Consider the following 21,614-nt stretch of genomic DNA (forward strand, 5'->3'; position numbering starts at 1 on the left):
TTTCTATGATGAGTTCACACCCTGTATATCCTATAATATAAAAGGCCAAGTGTGTTTTTCCAAAGCTGTCATGTGCAGTAGAGACAGCGCAAAGACAAACACACCTGGCCTTAGAGTCTAGCTGATTGCTGTCCGCGGCGTGACAACGGTGGGCAGGAATGGGCATGGCTGGGCGTGGTTGGTACTGGACCCGGGCACTGTCCCGCACGTGTGAAAGAGACGGATCAAAAGAGAGGGGGGAGAGAGAGTGAAAGAGAGGGGGAGAAAGCAAAAGAGCAAATTGCAATCAGTTGCAGAATAAGAAGCTGACTGAATAGGAAGACAACTTCAGCCTTGTGTTAATGTTCACTCACAGTGGTTACCATATAAATGACAGTCACACTGGTTACCTTATAATTGACAGTCACAGTGGTTACCATATAAATGACAGTCACAGTGGTTACCTTATAAATGACAGTCACAGTGGTTACCTTATAAGTGATAATCAGCATAAACCTAGCGGCTCCCTGACACCTGTAAATTAAACACAATCTCCTGGAAATAGCGGTACCAGAGAAAATAAAATGTGTGTCTGCACTTTTCATTTCTACCTCTAGGTTTCACTGTTCTGTTATAGCTCAATGTAAATAGTAACTGTGTTCCTCTCTAGACTTTTTCCCCCTTTCCTGATCTCTACTCTACTCTAGTGTGGTGCGAGACAGCAACAGACCTGATTATAGGTGAGATGTGCAGACTCCCATACCTCTCTATTGTGCAGGCTCCCATACCTCTCTATTGAGCAGGCTCCCATACATCTCTGTTGTGCAGGCTTCCATACCTCTCTATTGTGCAGGCTCCCATACCTCTCTATTGTGCAGGATCCCATACCTTTCTATTGTGCAGGATCCCATACTTCTCTATTGTGCAGGCTCCCTTACCTCTATTTTGTTCAGGATTGTGCAGGCTCCCATACCTCTATATTGTGCAGGCTCCCATACCTCTATATTGTGCAGGCTCCCATATCTCTATATTGTGCAGGATCCCATACCTCTATATTGTGCAGGCTTGTGCAGGTTTCCATACCTCTATATTGTGCAGGCTCCCATACCTCTATATTGTGCAGTATCCCATACCTCTATATTGTGCAGGCTTGTGCAGGCTTCCATACCTCTATATTGTGCAGGCTCCCATACCTCTATATTGTGCAGGATCCCATACCTCTATATTGTGCAGGATCCCATAACTCTATATTGTGCAGGATCCCATACCTCTATATTGTGCAGGATCCCATACCTATATATTGTGCAGGATCCCATACCTCTATATTGTGCAGGATCCCATACCTCTATATTGTGCAGGTTTCCATACTTCTATATTGTGCAGGCTTCCATACTTCTATATTGTGCAGGCTCCCATGCCTCTATATTGTGCAGGCTCCCATACCTCTATATTGTGCAGGCTCCCATACCTCTCTATTGTACAGACTTGTGCAGACTCCCATACCTCTATATTGTACAGACTTGTGCAGGCTCCCAGACCTCTATATTGTGCAGGCTCCCATACCTCTATATTATGCAGGCTCCCATACTCTTAAGAGGTCAGGTGGCCGTGGAGCAACCTATGCCTGTAACAGAGGAGAGGGTGTCTTGTAATGGTGAGAGAAAAGTAATCTAAAAAATGATGTTTTCTAGTTCAGTTTTACAATTTCTGCCATGAGCTGTACAAAGTGTGGATAACATATATTTGTCCGGATGTGTAGTTGCTCTTCTGGGTGATGAGGATCATCCCGTCGCTTGCCACCAATTGTTATGGTATAACCCTGTTATCGAGGGTTAATACCAGATGAAAGATGCCCTGAATATGGGATCAGCAACACACAAATCCAGTTAATTTCCCCACAACACGAGACCAAGCTCCTTCTTGGGTAAAACAGAATCTACTTTATTGAGGGCTATATGACCGGTATTTATGCAGGTCTCCCACCTGGTTGACACTCTCCTTCAACTCTCAGAGCTCTGTGTTTTCTTTAAAATCAGGTCCTTTTGCGCAGATACTTGTTTATAGTCTTTCTCCTGCTTACTTCTGGTTCAAAAACAACTCCAACTGTCTTAGACAAAACAGTTACTCAAAACTGAAGTTAACCCCTCCAATAACATTTACTCAAAACTGAAGTTAACCCCTCCAGTACTTTTGGATTTGCACCCTGTACCTATAATGGGAACAGGGTGACTTAACATAATGCCTGAATCCATTATCCGTAGGGAGGTTGACAGAGGGGTCTGTCACATGGCCCCCTCCTGGTGGGACACTCCGGGAGACCCGGCTTGACCCTTTGGCGGGTCAACTTGGGGATGACCAGACTAGGAGGTGGTAGGAATGTCAGTTTACCAGGACAATCCATCTGCATTCCCATTATGAGAGAGAATTCCTGTCCGTATAAATAAGGGTTCAACTTCTTCAGTGCCCAGACCAGGGCTAAACATTCCTTCAAGTTTTTGTTTTCAGAGACGCTTCTTTCCAGTTGGAGATAAATCTCATCTGCTTCTTTACGAGTTTTTTGTACCTGCTCTTTATAGGTATCCACAAGCCCTTGATACTGACGTAGGGTGCCCTTGAGTTGCTGCACCTCACTATGAGCCAGCGTCAGCTTCTCCTCCAGTGTCACTAAGTTTGTCTTTAATGTTTCATGTTCCACTCTGAAGCTGGTGTTTTCTGCGGTCTGTCGGTGCAGCTTGTCTAGCAGAGATTCCCGTTCTAAACGCGCTTTTTCCTCTGCATTCCTCTTTTCTCCCGCTAGCACAGTTACGTGATTGTTTAACGTGACCATTTCATCCTCTACTTGACTCTTCTCCTTCATCAGCTCATTGTAACGGGACTTCCACGTATCAATAGCGGACAGAGATTTACTGAGCTCAGCGTCCTGGGGCTTTGCAGCAGGTGGGTCGGTCTCGACGGCACGGATCTGGGCACAGGTAGTCACAGGGTTAACATCGGCGGGACCCATGGGAGCGTAGGCAGAAACAAGGGGGGCCAAGTTCTTCATGACCCCCACATTCACATGTCTAGAGCCCACTCCCCAATCCAAATGTACCCGGGCAACAGGTAGGCGGAACACAGCGCCCCCTGCTACCCTCACAGCCACAGTGTCTCTGGTGTGCTGGTTTTCAGACACCAAGTTTTTTTGGAGCAAGGTCATGGTAGCACCAGTATCCCGTAGACCACTGACCTCCTTCCCATTCACTTTAACCAGTTGCCGGTGTTGTTGCCAGTTATCCCGGTGGGCAGCTTGCACGGAGTCTGCTTCATGTAGGATGCCCCAGCATTCTTCCTCCTCTACGCAGTGGGCAGCAGGTTGAGGGTTACGTGGGTTTCCCGCCGGCGGGTCTTCTTCAGGACTGTGCTTGGTTCACTGTGTTTAGGGGACACTCTGGTCTTTTGTGCCCTAGTTGCTTACATCCAAAGCACCGAATAGGCTGTGAGTAATCCCGTGAGTTGAACCGGGCTGTCTGAGGATAGTTCGTGGCTGAAGGCGGTATGGTAGTGCGGTGTGCCGGGGGTTGGTAACTGGTAGCTGCTGGGTTGACTGTGGGTCTGTACTCCACTCTGGCAGGGATCTTAGTGGTAGCAGTGTCCAGTTTGCGGGCATCCGTATACTCATCTGCCAGGCGAGCAGCTTCATGCAGAGTGGAGGGTTTACGGTCCCAAACCCACTCTCTAACTCCTGCGGATAACTTGTCAAAGCAATGTTCCAACAGGAATAGCTGCAGCACCTCTTCCCCAGATACGGCTTGGCACCCCGCTATCCAGTGAGCTGCTGTGCGGTGCAACTTATATGCCCACTCGACGTAGGAATCTCCAGCTAGTTTAACAGTGTCTCTGAACCGTCTCCTGTATGCCTCCGGTGTAATCACATACCTGGAGAGCAGAGCCTCTTTTACAGCATTATAATCCCTGACTTCCTCATCTGGAATGGCCCGAAAAGCCTCACTGGTCCGGCCGGATAATTTTCCGGATAATATCGTGACCCAGTCCTCTGAGGGTACCTTGTGTAGTGCACATTGTCTCTCAAAATCCGCAAGGTACCCATCAATTTCTCCTTCTGTTTCAATGAAGTTTTTAAAAGCTGCAAAATGTACTTTTCTCTTTTCCACTGGGGTTGCTGTGACTTGGACTGCTGCAGTGCTGCTTTGGCAAAGTAGGTTGGCCTCCACAGCTGCTATGACCCGGTCAATAATTTCTGCAGTCGGGTTGGGGCCATAATGTTCCAGTCTTATTTTAACCGTCCGGTCAAAGCTTGCTTCTTCGGGGGTTCTGTCTGATATGCTGGGCTCATTGGTTCCTTCGGGCCCTGGTACTCCGTCCATCTCGGTCAGTATTTTAATAATCTCCCTCTTCCTGAGGTTACTGGGCTGTCAGCCCCGTTGTTCTAGCAGGTCTTTAAGGGTGGCTCTTTTCAGCCTTTCATACAGTATTCCATTAGGTCCGGATGTGTAGTTGCTCTTCTGGGCGATGAGGATCATCCCATCGCTTGCCACCAATTGTTATGGTATAACCCTGTTATCGAGGGTTAATACCAGATGAAAGATGCCCTGAATATGGGATCAGCAACACACAAATCCAGTTAATTTCCCCACAACACGAGACCAAGCTCCTTCTTGAGGGTAAAACAGAATCTACTTTATTGAGGGCTATATGACCGGTATTTATGCAGGTCTCCCACCTGGTTGACACTCTCCTTCAACTCTCAGAGCTCTGTGTTTTCTTTAAAATCAGGTCCTTTTGCTCAGATACTTGTTTATAGTCTTTCTCCTGCTTACTTCTGGTTCAAAAACAACTCCAACTGTCTTAGACAAAACAGTTACTCAAAACTGAAGTTAACCCCTCCAATAACAGTTACTCAAAACTGAAGTTAACCCCTCCAGTACTGTTGGATTTGCACCCTGTACCTATAATGGGAACAGGGTGACTTAACATAATGCCTGAATCCATAATCCGTAGGGAGGTTGACAGAGGGGTCTGTCACATATATATAGAACCAAGGTGTATAGTATATGCACTCCCACCAACGAACTCCAACTTGCCAGGGTGCTGTAATAAGGAATGCAGGTTTTCAAAGAATAAAGCACTCGCTGGACTGTAGACATCAGTGACAAATCCAAACTTTATTGTGTGACGTTTCGGGACAAACAGCGTCCCTTCCTCAGGGGAAGGGACGCTGTTTGTCCCGAAACATCACACAATAAAGTTTGAATTTGTCACTGATGTCTACAGTCCAGCGAGTGCTTTATTCTTTGAAAACCTATATATATATATATATATATATATATATATATATATATATATATATATATATATATATATATAGTAAATAAAAAATGTATGTAGATATTTAAATATGCTCAAAACACAGTAAAACATGATAGTTAAGTATATCAGTGGCAAGCAAAAAATGGAGAAATACTGTTAGTCTGCAGCTTTAGAATGTTAGTGGAAATGTTCACCAAACAGCTGCCTAGGATGTGTTGTGTTATCTCACATGAAGCCTGCCCTGTTCAGGGCTCCTACCTTCCAGCTACGGGGTGTAGCATACACTGCCTCAAACAATAAACGGAACACACTTTGCTCCCCAGAGTCCAGATGGCCACCGGTTCCCCAGGAACTATGCAGGTCCACCTTGAATTTGTCCCCCAGTTTGCCAGTACAGTAGTTATACAGGCTAAAATGCTTCCTTTTTTCAGCAGCAAAACTGATGATCCATATCCACTGTAGTATGCTGTGTATTCAGACCAGTAACAGCTTCTCTCAAAAACAGCCTGTTCACCTGACCACTAAGTACCTGCATCAAACAAACTCCAACCCAATTCAGCAGGAAAGGGAAACGCCCGGTGTATGAGGATAAGTTTCAAACATAATCAAAGAACAAACCGGCATGATTCCTTGTTGCTGTAAAAACGGAGCTTTATTTAACCAATTTAAAAGTTTGGCCAGAAGTATCTATAGACACCTCTGGCCAAACTTTTAAATTGGTTAAATGAAGCTCCGTTTAAACAGCACCAAGGAATCATGCCAGTTTGTTCTTTGATTATATATATATATATATATACAGTAAAGTTCAGAAAAAGAGCACTCTCACTTAATGTGCAACTGCCAGAGTGCCAGCAATTAAATGTAGCAGATAGAGGATGGCACTCACTGGTCTTTCACAAGTGTACTTTAATAAAGAAACAAGCGTGACGTTTTGGGGACACACTCCCCTTCCTCAGACAAACTGTGTCTGAGGAAGGGGAGTGCCCCCCCGAAACGTCACACTTGTTTCTTTATATATATATATATGTTAATAGGACAAGTGCACTCTCACGAACAGTATCACGATTTGCCAGGGTGCATGAATGTGGGTAATAATAGCAAAAGATAGAAGACAGCACTCTCTGGTCTTAAATACAAAGGTTGTTTTATTTGTAGTGACGTTTCGGGGAAAGCTTCCCCTTCCTCAGACCCTGCTTTCCCCGAAACGTCACTACAAATAAAACAACCTTTGTATTTAAGACCAGAGAGTGCTGTCTTCTATCTTTTGCTAAATATATATATATATATATAATATAAAAATGGAAAAAAGATATATATAATTTGGTCAGGTAACAATTTAAAGGGACATTAAAGCACTTTTTTTTTGGGGGGGGGGGGGGGTTGCGCAGTACCCGGTGAAGCCACCTCATTGAAATGAGTTTTTGCAGGTTCAGATGTCCCAGGACATACTTGAAAACGAGAGAAATCTCAATGTATCCTTCCTGGTAAAATATTTTATTAATGAATAAATGTCTGTAAACTATTAAAGGGACAGTCTACCATAGAATTGTTATTGTTTTAAAAGATAGATTATCCATTTAGTACCCAGTCCCCAGTTTTGCATAACCAGCACAGTTATATTAATGTACTTTTTACCTCTGTGATTACCTTGTATCTAGGAACCTTCTTCCAGCCCCCTGATCACATGACTGTGACTGTTTATTATCTATTGTCTTAAATTTAGCATTGTTTGTAAATAACCCCCTGTGCCTGAACACAGTGTTATCTATATGGCCCACATGTACTTTCTGTCTCTTTGTGTTGAAAAGAGATTTAAAAAGCATGTGATAAGAGGCAGCCCTCAAAGGCTTATAAATTAGCATATGAGCCTACCTAGGTTTAGTTTAAACTAAGAATACCAAGAGAAAAAAGCAAATTTGGAAATTGATTAAAATTAAAAGATTTATCTGAATAATTAAAGTTTAATTTATACTAGACTGTCCTTTAAAGGGACACTCAGGTAAAATTAAATTTTAATGATTCAGATACAGCATGTCATTTTAAACAACTTTCCAATTTACATCCATTAAAAAAAATGTGCACAGTCTTTTATATTTACACTTTTTAAATCACCAGCTCCTACTGAATATGTGCAAGAATTCACAGCCTATACGTATATGGATTTGTGATTGGCTGATTGCTATCACATGGTGCAGGGGAAGTGGAAATATACATAAATTTGATAGAAAAAAATCTACTACTTATTTGAAATTCTGAGTAAATGCATTTGTATTGTCTTGTTATCTTGCATGTGTTGATTATGCAAATATACCATGTTTACTGGTCCATTAAGAACAAGAAAGCTGCAAAATGTTTAGTTTTCAGAATTATTGCCTATTGGTTGTTTGTTACATTAAGGTTGATTTAAAAAAAACCAAAAAGAAAAACCCTTTGAGTGGAGGTCACATGTTTCCTGTCTAGAGTGGAGCTCCATTGTTCTGTTGTTCCCCTCCCATTTACTTCCTGTGCAGCTGCTGCTGGGTGAGTGAGTCAGGCTGTGTGTATTGTGTGATAAAACGTTTTAGTCACTTTCTAGTCTTCATAAATAGTTTATAATTGTTGTTCTATTATTATTCAGCTGCTTGTGCCAGGCAATGGGATACTAAGTACTGTTCAACTCTCTCTTCTAGTGAATGGTTAATACATACTGTGCTGCTCTCTGTGCTAGTGAAGGGTTAATACACACTGTGCTGCTCTCTGTGCTAGTGAAGGGTTAATACACACTGTGCAGCTCTCTGTGCTAGTGAAGGGTTAATACACACTGTGCTGCTCTCTGTGCTAGTGAAGGGTTAATACACACTGTGCTGCCCTCTGTGCTAGTGAAGGGTTAATACACACTGTGCTGCTCTCTGTGCCAGTGAAGGGTTAATACACACTGTGCTGCTCTCTGTGCTAGTGAAGGGTTAATACACACTGTGCTGCTCTCTGTGCTAGTGAAGGGTTAATACACACTGTGCAGCTCTCTGTGCTAGTGAAGGGTTAATACACACTGTGCTGCTCTCTGTGCTAGTGAAGGGTTAATACACACTGTGCAGCTCTCTGTGCTAGTGAAGGGTTAATACACACTGTGCTGCTCTCTGTGCCAGTGAAGGGTTAATACACACTGTGCTGCTCTCTGTACTAGTGAAGGGTTAATACACACACTGCAGCTCTCTGTGCCAGTGAAGGGTTAATACACACTGTCCTGCTCTCTGTGCTAGTGAGGGGTTAATACACACTGTGCTGCTCTCTGTGCTAGTGAGGGGTTAATACACACTGTGCTGCTCTCTGTGCTAGTGAAGGGTTAATACACACTGTGCAGCTCTCTGTGCTAGTGAAGGGTTAATACACACTGTGTTGCTCTCTGTGCTAGTGAAGGGTTAATACACACTGTGCTGCTATCTGTGCTAGTGAAGGGTTAATACACACTGTGCAGCTCTCTGTGCCAGTGAAGGGTTAATACACACTGTGCAGCTCTCTGTGCTAGTGAAGGGGTAATATACACTGTGTTGCTCTCTGTGCTAGTGAGGGGTTAATACACACTGTGCAGCTCTCTGTTCTAGTGAAGGGGTAATACACCCTGTGCTGCTCTCTGTGCCAGTGAAGGGTTAATACACACTGCTGCTCTCTGTTCTAGTGAAGGGTTAATACAAACTGTACTGCTCTCTGTGTTAGTGAAGGGTTAATACACACTGTGCTGCTCTCTGTGCTAGTGAAGGGTTAATACACACTGTGCTGCCCTCTGTGCCAGTGAAGGGTTAATACACACTGTGCTGCTCTCTGTTTTAGTGATGCGTTAATACAAACTGTACTGCTCTCTGTGTTAGTGAAGGGTTAATACACACTGTGCTGCTGTCTGTGCCAGTGAAGGGTTAATACACACTGTGCAATTCTCTGTGCTAGTGAAGGGTTAATGCACACTGTCCTGCTCTTTGTCTTAGTGAAGGTTAATACACACGCTGCTGCTCTCTGTGCTAGTGAAGGGTTAATACACACTGTGCTGCTCTCTGTGCCAGTGAAGGGTTAATACACACTGTACTGCTCTCTGTGTTAGTGAAGGGTTAATACACACTGTGCTGCTGTCTGTGCCAGTGAAGGGTTAATACACACTGTGCAATTCTCTGTGCTAGTGAAGGGTTAATGCACACTGTCCTGCTCTTTGTCTTAGTGAAGGTTAATACACACTGTGCTGCTCTCTGTGCTAGTGAGGGGTTAATACACACTGTGCTGCTCTCTGTGCTAGTGAAGGGGTTAATACACACTGTGCTGCTCTCTGTGCTAGTGAAGGGGTTAATACACACTGTGCTGCTCTCTGTGCTAGTGAAGGGGTTAATACACACTGTTGCTCTCTGTGCTAGTGAAGGGTTAATACTCATTGTGCTAGTGAAGGGTTAATACCCACTACATATTTATGTTCTAGTGAAGGTTTAATACACAATATAGCTCTCTATGCTGGTTAACGGAATTAATATGCACTGCATATCCCCTAACTGTCCCAATTTTCGCGGGATAGTCCGATTTTAGGGGTCTGTCTCGCTGTCCTGGGTTGCTAGCCATCTGTCCCGCATTGCCCCATGCATAAAAAAAAAAAAAAAAACAGGACCCCATATACAATGAATTACAGATGCCTATATAAGTGTATGCTATGTAGTGTGTATCTGCCTGTATAAGTGTATGCTATGTAGTGTGTGTGTATCTGCATGTATAGGTGTATGCTATGTAGCGTGTGTGTGTATATGCCTGTATAAGTGTATGCTATGTAGTGTGTGTGTATCTGCCTGTATAAGTGTATGCTATGTAGTGTGTGTGTATCTGCATGTATAAGTGTATGCTATGTAGTGTGTGTATCTGCCTGTATAGGTGTATGCTATGTAGTGTGTGTATCTGCCTGTATAAGTGTATGCTATGTAGTGTGTGTGTATCTACATGTATAAGTGTATGCTATGTAGTGTGTGTGTGTATCTGCATGTATAAGTGTATGCTATGTAGTGTGTGTATCTGCATGTATAAGTGTATGCTATGTGGTGTGTGTGTGTATCTGCATGTATAAGTGTATGCTATGTAGTGTGTGTGTGTATCTGCCTGTATAAGTGTATGCTATGTAGTGTGTGTGTATCTGCATGTATAAGTGTATGCTATGTAGTGTGTGTGTATCTGCATGTATAAGTGTATGCTATGTAGTGTGTGTGTATCTGCATGTATAAGTGTATGCTATGTAGTGTGTGTATCTGCCTGTATAGGTGTATGCTATGTAGTGTGTGTATCTGCCTGTATAAGTGTATGCTATGTAGTGTGTGTGTATCTACATGTATAAGTGTATGCTATGTAGTGTGTGTGTGTATCTACATGTATAAGTGTATGCTATGTAGTGTGTGTGTGTATCTGCATGTATAAGTGTATGCTATGTAGTGTGTGTATCTGCATGTATAAGTGTATGCTATGTGGTGTGTGTGTGTATCTGCATGTATAAGTGTATGCTATGTAGTGTGTGTGTGTGTGTGTATCTGCCTGTATAAGTGTATGCTATGTAGTGTGTGTGTATCTGCATGTATAAGTGTATGCTATGTAGTGTGTGTGTATCTGCATGTATAAGTGTATGCTATGTAGTGTGTGTGTGTATCTGCATGTATAAGTGTATGCTATGTGGTGTGTGTATCTGCATGTATAAGTGTATGCTATGTGGTGTGTGTGTGTGTATCTGCATGTATAAGTGTATGCTATGTAGTGTGTGTGTGTATCTGCATGTATAAGTGTATGCTATGTAGTGTGTGTGTGTATCTGCATGTATAAGTGTATGCTATGTAGTGTGTGTGTATCTGCATGTATAAGTGTATGCTATGTAGTGTGTGTGTATCTGCATGTATAAGTGTATGCTATGTAGTGTGTGTGTATCTGCATGTGTATGCTATGTAGTGTGTTACTGTGCATTTTTGCTGACTTTAAAGGCCAGAATCTAGAATATTAATGGGGAATGCAGAGAGCAGTTTTAAAGAATCTATTATTAAATGTCCAATTAAGATAAAAATATTTAGCACTGTCTCTGCAAGGGCTAATTAAATACAGAGCTCACATAGCTATACCAGTGGTTTGAGCTTGTGTTTGATTTGCTGCCTAAGAGTGTGTGGGCGGAGTTCCGGGAATTGCCGATTCCCATTTTTGATAATCAATCACCATTGCCAAATTAGACACACACACAACCAACCGGTATAAGCTTTCGCAGAGTCGGTAGTGTTTTAAAAAAAAAGAACAGAAGCTAGCGCTGCTTAAAACTGAGGCGGTCCCCCCCTCTCTACTGAAGCCCGCACCCAGGCTGTAAACATTTTTCTTTGAATGTACGCCGCAGCGCTAGCTTCAGCCTTCATGTTCTTTTTTTAAAAACACTACCGACTCCGTGAAAGCTTATACCGGTTGGTTGTGTGTGTGTATCTAATTTGGCAATTGTGATTGATAATCAAAAATGGGGATCGGCAATTCCCGGAACTCCGCCCACACGCATCTCTTTTAAGCTAACGGTCTTCACAAGCAGACCGCAGCAGGGATAACGTTTTTTTTTTTCCTGTGCGGTGCTATTAACACTTTGAGCCGGGGAGGAGAAGGGTTACGAGTGTTACTTGCAGACAAGGCAGCTGGGGGGGATCTGATCTCTAAATGTCTTACCGGTGTTCGGCTCCTGCACACTGACACTCGCCCCTCCCTCCATAGCACGACACTGGAGTGCTATGTTTTCTGTGTGAAAAGCATATAAAGTCACAGGCAGCAGATGTATTATATACCCCATGGGGCTGTTTGTAAAGGTTAAAACATACATACAATATAATGAAATGATGCCAAAGTCAGAGCAAAGTCAACGGAAACGGACTTTATATTTAAATTGCACTTTAGTTATAGTTATGTATAACACTGGACTGGTATATTAGTTTAGTGGGCATTGGGCAAGGAACCTCACCCCTTACTGGTATTTGGCAAGTCAATGATGAAGTCTGAATAAAGAAACATGTGACCTGATATATAATGAAACAAAACATGATTTTCTCATCTGCATATTTACTCTCTCATTCTCATTATGTGTCTCACATCTCTCATGCAACTAATTTCTCTTTCTGCCTTTCTCATCTTTCCCACTTATCTTTCTTTATCTGCCTCAGCTCTATGTCCCCCTCACTCATCTCTTCCCATTTTCACCCACTCTCTTTTTAAGTTAGCTCTCTCTTTGTTACACCTCTTTCCCCTTTTTCATCATTCTCTTGTAACCTGCTAATTTTCCCTCTGCTCTTTTTGTATCACTTCTCCATATTTTTCCCCTCAATATTTTACTTTTACAAGGTGTGATGCCAGTATTTATACCGGCGGTTCATATATTTTCCTGCCCATGATCCTTATGTTAGAGATAGATATATTAGCAAATCTCAATCTATAATCTATCTATGTGTGTCCGTCTATATACTGTATTAGCATTTATGTTTGAAATAAATATTGTTTATGAACGATTTAAAACTGATTTCTATTTCAAAATGACCTGCAGAAAATTTTTAACTAAAAAAAAACTCATTGCAGAAAGTAAAAAAAAAAAAGTTCTGCTTCTGGGTGCTCCAGTAATAAATATCACTCAGCTTATGGCCCTGTTGTATAATAATAAATATCTTGTGATCTGCATATTATTTTATTTCTAATGAGGTTATTTTATAATACATTTCTTATTTCTATTAGCTGCACCTGTTTATCATCAGAACGTTTATCCCACTGATCTGTGACTGATTCTTGTTGTTAGTAAAGACCTTAGTAAGTGTATTCTGCACCTTCAGCTGCTGCTGTTTATGTCACATGATCACAGACTTAAAGGGACAGTGTAATGTAAATTTGTTTTCCCCTTAAAATAACAAGAAAACCGAGGTTGAGGCCTGAGGTCCGGATTGAGGCTCACATTAAAGAGAACATAACTTTAACTGTAATTAGGGGACGCTTTTACCCCGGAGCATACAACCAAAAGCAGCGATTTAGAGGAACTGTATATTATATCACAGACTTTAAAGATTTACTTGTAACAGAAGCGGGAAACCGCCATTTTCTTTTGCACTCTTTTGCATTCCTCAGCTTAAAATCAAATACACGCAGTTATATTAATTGTCTATAACGAGGACAGTGACACCCAGCACAGGGAAGTAAAGCCCCCCACAATCTGTCCCTTAACAGTAGAAGAGGCTGTCCCGGCCCTATCAGTAAAGCTTAAAGCGATACTGACAAGTAGAAGTTTGGGGGAGAAATTTAAAGGGACATATATCAAGTATCAACTAACGACAAGAGAAATCAAGTTTGTCTAAAGCTGCCAGAGATTCTCACCGCTGTGAGGCAGTTTGCACTATGAGATGATATACTGAGCAAATGGACCGTAGCAATTAGATTGCGTATCAGGAGGGGAAATCATCATAGCATGCACGAGCAAACAAACCACATGACTTAAAGCATCATTAGAGAGAATATACTTCAACGATATAAGCAACTCTTTACTCACTTTATCATGAAAAACAAGTTGCAAACAGTTAAAGACTGCCTCTCGCGGGTCCCAATCAAGACCGAAAACAATTGAGGCCTTATTAACTCCCTCGGTGCATAGCTCACCTCAGACTTCAGAAGAGAACTAGAGGAGGAGCTGGATGATGTGGCAGAAGACATACCTAACATACACAACATTATAAGAGACCAAGAAATCTAAATACAGATATTAGAGGACCAGTTTGAGGACCTTGAAAATCGGTCCAGGCGATCCAATAACCATATACGAAACTTACCAGAAAGCTATACCAACCTCCCTGAAACACTGCTAAAACTATTCCATCAACTACTACCAGATGTGGATAATACAATGTTCCTGATGGACAGAGCACGTAGGGCACGATCAAGACCACCACAGCCCTCTCTTGCTAGGGATGTTATAGTGAAGCTCCACTATTACCACATCAAAGGACAACTAATTAAAGCAGCAAGACTCTCCTCTACTTTGTCATTTGAAGGACATCACATCCAGATCTATACAGATCTTGCTCTGGTCACACTCCGCAGACGTAGAGAATTCAAACCCATCCTCATGGTTCTCAACAATTCCCAGATGAAATACAGATGGAACTTCCCTTTCCGATTGGTATTTAATTACCAGAATGTCACCTACTCCTGCATGATGATTGAGGACGGACAAAGGCTATTAACTTCATCTAGCCCCAGGCCAGCAAGAACAGCCACTCCCCCCCCCCCCCAATCTGCAAAGGAAAACATTTCAACGATAATGGACACCTGTGACCAGACAAAAAAAGTCAAAGGACTCCAGAGATCTTAAAACTCTGGAGTGGGCTGCGCAAGCACAAGGAGAAGAGAGCTCACTCACCTGACTTAAGTATTCTTGCTTTAAGTTGCTTAGCAATTCATTACTGTAGATGAACAATGCTTAGAACGAGGGTGGATAACTCTGTTTATTTAATACCTTCAGGTTATGGCTGATTGTTGATTCTAGATATGTTATTTAAAACTCACTAATGTTTTGAAAATGGTCCATTATTGCACCTCTTCTCCCACATAGGTGGAAGACATTTTACCCTTTCTTCTCCCCTTCTATCTCACCCCCTACCCCCCCTTCCCCCTTCTATCACAAAAACCTATCATCCCCAATCCTTCCGATGATGCCTACCCTATTTTACAGCTGTATGTTACTGCCTTACTAAGTAACCAGATCAGGTTTCCTCACAGAAAAGGCTGTTTTGTTTTGCCAAAGTTAAATTATTATAGTTGATAAAATGTTATTTATGTTTATTTTGGCAAAAAAGATTGTTTGCATAATCCTCTCCTGTTCACATACATATTCTCTCACTGTGTAACATAACTATCATAACTACTCTAATCAAAGGACTTAAGTCTTTTCTACCTCAGGTATAGATCTCTAGAAAGATAAATCTCCACGATCAGGCTACCCATCTGCAAACCCCTAACATAATAGCCACTGTAATTTTAGCACAATTGAGCGTCATTCCCCTTATTACCCATTTGTACCCACTGATTACAAATCCCTCAACACACATATCATACTACTACAGGAAATGCACTTTACTAAGGCAAATACACCCAGATACTGGGATAGATCATTCCCTCAACAATATCATACTGTGAGCATCAAAAGACACAGAGGAGTTTCCATATTACTTCATGCATCCCTTAATTTCAAGGAAGAGGAAATTATCATGGACAAAGAGGGATGGTATCTCATAGTTAAGGGCTATATACACAACACCCCCATTATCATTTGTAACATCTATGCGCCCAACGAGAATCAGTCATCCTTCATCTCCAAAATTAGCAAACAGCTTACCCTATGGAAAAAACATTGACTGATAATTGGAGGAGTCTTCAATTTGACTCTTAATAATCTACTTGATCTAAACTTACCACACTTGGAACCCAAAGACCAGAGCGCAACCACAAACTGTTAGGCGACTTTGTACTTGACCATAACTTAATAGACGCCTGGAGGACAATGAATAAAAAAAACTAGAGATTACACATACTATTCAGCAGTATGCAAATCTCACTCGAGGATTGATTACAGTCTTTTTGGCCAAACACTAATTCCATTACTAACCCAAGCACACATACACCCATGCCCTTGTTCAGATCACGCCATAGTAGAGGCTCAGCTTAAGGGAATTATAAAGCATGATAGAACCCGATCTTGGGTGCTTAACCCCAGGTTGTTGGGTGACCCATTAGTTCTGCAAAAACTCCATAAAGATATTACACAATTCATATTGACAAATAAGGAAACTACAGATAACCCATTGCATCATTGGGGTGCTCTTAAATCGTATGTAAGAGGGAACCTTATAAGCGAATCTGCAAAATAGAATTCATAAGACGAGACTAGAAAACCTCAGGGCAGAAATCAAACGGCTAAAAGCGAGCGAGATCGGCAACACACGAAAGAAAACATCTCAACTACTAAAGCAAAAAACAAAGAATTAGACGATATACTCGCGAATGAAGCCACAAGGTTCATTAAGCTTCTAGACACACACTATTTCATACACTCCAACAAACCAGATAGTATGCTTGCTAATAAACTGAAGGAGGTAACTAGAGCCACTACAATCCCCCAAATACAAACTACCACAGGTGCCACGTCAAACGACCCTATTGAGATATCCAACACCTTTGCAGATTACTATCAAACCTTATACAGGTGAAACTCGAAAAATTAGAATATCGTGCAAAAGTTCATTTATTTTACTAATGCAACTTAAAAGGTGAAACTAATATATGAGAGAGACTCATTACATGCAAAGCAAGATAGTTCAAGCCGTGATTTGTCATAATTGTGATGATTATGGCTTACAGCTCATGAAAACCCCAAATCCACAATCTCAGAAAATTAGAATATTACATGCAATCAATAAAACAAGGATTGTACATAGAACAATATCGGACCTCTGAAAAGTATAAGCATGCATACTATATGTACTCAGTACTTGGTATGGGCCCCTTTTGTAGCAATTTACTGCCTCAATGCGGCATGGCATGAAAGCTATCAGCCTGTGGCACTGCTGAGCTGTTATGGAAGACCAGGATGCTTCAATAGCTCTTCTGAATTGTTCGGTGTTATGACTCTCATCTTTCTCTTGGCAATGCCCCATAAATTCTCTATGGGGTTCAGGTCAGGCCAATCAAGCACTGTAATCCCACGGTCTTATGAGTCAATTAGAATGCTATATCCAAAATGATTTTAAATACATTTCCTGCATCAAATTAATTCTTTTTCTAATTTGCTGAAATAATTCTTCTGATATAGACAGTTCCCCACAGATGATATAACATTTAGCTTTATTTTGTGTGTAAAATAACTGTTTGCTGTTTGTAATTTATTTTCATTATTAAATTGTACATAGCCTTTTAAATGACCTGAGGCTCCGGGTCCTACTTAACATATGCAGTTCACATTATATAAAAACATGAGTCTGTTATTGGCTGATAGCTGTCACATGGTACAGGTGCAGAACTAAATTTATCAGAAAACAATCTATTGCTCTTTTTAAAATCATAGTACGTTTTATTGCATTGTATTTTTATTATTCATCTGTGGTTTTGTAATTCTATATTCTATATAACATTTCCGTGCCTATCTCTCCCACACCCCTTTGCAGTGTGATTTAAGACAACTCCGTATTAACCAAGAGAAGTTAAAGGACTTGGGGTGGAGCATATAACAAAATGTCTGACAGTGAGAATTAGTAGGAAGTACAATACCAGTATTGCAGTATCCAATTTAACTTATATTTAAACAACTGATATTTAACATTTCTTTCAGGAGAAAATATTGTTTCAAATAAATGATAGAAAACAAAGATTATAATATATTTGTAAAGTTGTGATATGGCCCCACTTAAATAGATTTTCTACCATTATGTTGTATAGAAGATTCATATTTAAGGGACAATTATAACACTCAGAGCTAACTGTACTAAATGCTTGTGCTGAATCAATAGCACATATGTAATAACCTAAACAGCTGATCTGTATCACATGAATTGTTATGTGTGCCTTTTAATTATACCATACGTACAGTTAATCAGAACCATTATTTATTATTATCTGTCTAAACCATTTAATATACTTTTTACAGACACGGCCAGAGCACTGAGAGATATCAGGTATTGATGTAACTGGAGTGAATAAGGGAACCTTCTTCCTGAGCACAGACATTGGAGCCTGTTTTCAGCAGGAACTCATATGTGTTAGGTGAGTAAAATAGATATTATGCTGACTTTAATTACTGGGAAAATAGAATCACTCATTACACATATATAAACTATTATATTTATATATGTGTCTTTAAAAATATTTGTGTCAGTGACAGTTATAAAGAAGGAGCAACCCCCATTGGGCTGAGGGGGAGGGTAAAAAAATACTACTTCCCCCTTTGTCCTTTTAGACAGCTCATGTCCAACAACTTCCTAACCTCACCCCCTGACCTGGTTCCTTACTCAGAACACCTGCAACTCCATCTTCCCCTGCCCTGACCTTGCTCATGGAACACCCATAACTACACTTATGCCTACCTTGTTCCCATTTGTGGAACACCCACAACTCCCCCAGTGTTCCACACCCCAGAACCACCACTGATTTGTGTGCTTAATTTTACAGTGAGTATTATTAAACTAATAAAGTTTTTGGCTGTTTATATAACTAGAACAGCCACAGCCGAAAGCTAAAGATTATCATAAGGTCACTGCTTCTTACCCTCTCAAAACATCTCACACTGATGATTAGTCTGTAATGATTAAGACATCGTGTTCTCACCCAACTGGTTGAGCATAAGCCGGGCAGGGCTGTATGTGCAGTTGCTTGTGCAATGTTAAATGAGGATGGTGGATGTCACCTCTCTTGCCCAGAATACAGATGTACTTGTTCCCTAGCTGAGAACATTATCCTCATGCACCTTGTTTAATGCGGCTCTATAACTTCTTTTCATCAGTAATCAGTAATTTAGTTTACTATGATGTAGTAATGTTTACATTCTTGTCATCCTTTTTTTAATTTGTGATTTACAGGTAAATACCTTTAAAAATACAACACAGAATACACTTTTTGAGTATATTTTTTTTTTTAATTGAGATGGATTATATTATAAAGAATAAACATTCTTATTTTTCTTTATTCCATTTCTTTTTATGTAGACAAACACATGAATAGTTCATATCCATCCTTCACTATAGGAAGCATCAGAATGATACCGCAAACTACAAAAGTCTAAGACACTAATGACTATTCACAAACATTGGGGATATCACAGCTGATATTTAAAGGAGATGGTGAATTGGCAGGAACTGTGAAGCAATCATTATGTACAGAGAGTAATTTAGTCCTCAAAAAAGAGGACAACATTTATGAGTTATCTAGTGAAATTATTATCCCAGAGGATAAACCACACACATTTACTGAGTTTTCAAAACATATTAAAGAAGGGAAAAGTCTACAGTCTAGCCGAATGATTCATACAAAGGAGAAATCTTTCAAATCTACAAAATGTCAGAAAAGCTTTAGATGGGAGTCTCCTACTAGAAGACTACAAAATTAACACAGGTGAGAAACCACACACATGTCCTGAGTGTGGCAAATGTTTTACACAAATGGATCATCTGAAATTTCATACAAAGATTCACACAGGAAAAAAGCCTTTCACATGTACAGAGTGTGGAAAACGTTTTACACAAAAGAGTATCCTGAAAAAGCATGAAAGGAGTCACACAGGAGAAAAACCTTTCACATGTACAGAGTGTGGAAAAAGTTTTACACATATGAATAATCTGAAAACTCATGAAAGGATTCACACAGGAGAAAAGCCTTTCACTTGTACAGAGTGTGGAAAAAGTTTTACACATATGAATAATCTGAAAACTCATGAAAGGATTCACACAGGAGAAAAACCTTTCACTTGTACAGAGTGTGGAAAAAATTTTACACAAATGAGTGATCTGAAAACTCATGAAAGGATTCACACAGGAGAAAAGCCTTTCACTTGTACAGAGTGTGGAAAAAGTTTTACACATATGAATAATCTGAAAACTCATGAAAGGATTCACACAGGAGAAAAGCCTTTCACTTGTACAGAGTGTGGAAAAAGTTTTACACGAGTGGATTATCTGAAATCTCATGAAAGGATTCACACAGGAGAAAAGTCTTTCACATGTACAGAGTGTGGAAAAAGTTTTACACATAAGAATAATCTGAAAACTCATGAAAGGATTCACACAGGGGAAAAGCCTTTCACATGTACAGAGTGTGGAAAAAGTTTTACACAAATGAGTGATCTGAAAACTCATGAAAGGATTCACACAGGAGAAAAGCCTTTCACTTGTACAGAGTGTGGAAAAAGTTTTACACAAAAGAGTGATCTGAAAACTCATGAAAGGATTCACACAGGGGAAAAGCCTTTCAAATGTACAGAGTGTGGAAAAAGTTTTACACATATGAATAATCTGAAAACTCATAAAAGGATTCACACAGGAGAAAAGCCTTTCAAATGTACAGAGTGTGGAAAAAGTTTTACACGAGTGGATTATCTTAAATCTCATGAAAGGATTCACACAGGAGAAAAGCCGTTCACATGTACAGAGTGTGGAAAAAGTTTTACACATATGAATAATCTGAAAACTCATGTAATGATTCACAAGGGAAGAAACCTTTCACATGTTTATAAAGTGGAAAAAAGGTTTTCCATTTAAAGGGGAGGATTGTCCATGGCTTCATTCATTACTAGTGGGAATTAAGAACCTGGCCACCAGGATGCGGCAAAGACACCCCAGCCAAAGGCTTAAATACCTCCCCCACTCCCCTCATCCCCCAGTCATTCTTTGCCTTTCATCACAGGAGGTGGCAGAGAGGTGCCGGAAAATCGGAGGTCTCTTATGAGGGGTTCTACCCTTCGCTATAGGACAGGAGTTTAAGTAACCCTTCAAGCTTCTCAGTTGAGGGCCTGGGTGAACGTTAGAGCCCGGAGATGCTGAGGGAGCTTTTCTTTGTGACACCATCCCGACTCATATTAAGAGCTCCTACAGCAATCAGCGTTGAAGAGTTTCGCAGATTGCTTTCTTCTCTCAAGTCCATGTCAGGAGCGCTGCTACCACCTGTCACACTTGAAGGGCTGTGTTCCTGTTCCACGGCATAGATTCTGGTAGGTTCGTTTCATTTTTATATATAATGATATATGATAAAACAGAAGACAGGGCCACAGTGTGGCACCTTTATCTTTATAGAATCAAGGGTTAATATTCCTATCAGAGGATTATTGAACAGGGGGGTATGTACCTGATAAGTTTGTGTGATTGCTGCCTTATGTGCTTGGACGTGGCACTAGCATTTAGTGGAACTGACAGGTTCTCTTCCAGGAGTTTTTGCGCAGTATTTTTTGGCCTGCTTTCTCATTGGCAGGGGCGGTCCTGCGTAGACGGCCTTGTGACTGGGTGGGGCTTTTTCATTTCTGGTCTGATCTGTGACAGAGTCTAAGCAGTTTCCGCAGCCCGGGTCATAGGAGGTGGTGAGTGCCCCGGCCATTGGTAGTTATAAAGGTTTTTGTCTTCTCTTTTCACAACAAAAGCTATGGAGGATTCTGACGCGTTAGAGGGTAGTCCCTCTGTAATTAAGTCTTATACCTGTGTTTATTGTGAGGTTTTGGTAGACCAGCCTGCGCAACTGTGTTCCACATGCCTTGAGAAGGCTACAACTTCCAAACATAAGAGAATGTCTAGCACTACTGAGCCGTCCACCTCTGAGGGGTC

General features: G+C 41.0%; 1 protein-coding gene across 1 annotated transcript in view; it reads left to right on the plus strand.

Moving 5' to 3' along the window:
- Positions 1 to 20,621, plus strand: part of LOC128661294 (uncharacterized) — a 170,807-nt gene extending 150,186 nt beyond the window's left edge. The window contains exons 8-9 of the mRNA XM_053715565.1: positions 14,021 to 14,520; positions 19,340 to 20,621. Coding sequence (XP_053571540.1) covers positions 14,021 to 14,520; positions 19,340 to 20,561 — 1,722 coding nt within the window. The 3' untranslated portion in view covers positions 20,562 to 20,621. The remainder of the gene's footprint in view (positions 1 to 14,020; positions 14,521 to 19,339) is intronic.
- Positions 20,622 to 21,614: the final 993 nt, after the last annotated feature.

This window comes from Bombina bombina, chromosome 5, assembly GCF_027579735.1.
Source record: "Bombina bombina isolate aBomBom1 chromosome 5, aBomBom1.pri, whole genome shotgun sequence".
In the NCBI taxonomy this organism is placed as follows: domain Eukaryota; kingdom Metazoa; phylum Chordata; class Amphibia; order Anura; family Bombinatoridae; genus Bombina; species Bombina bombina.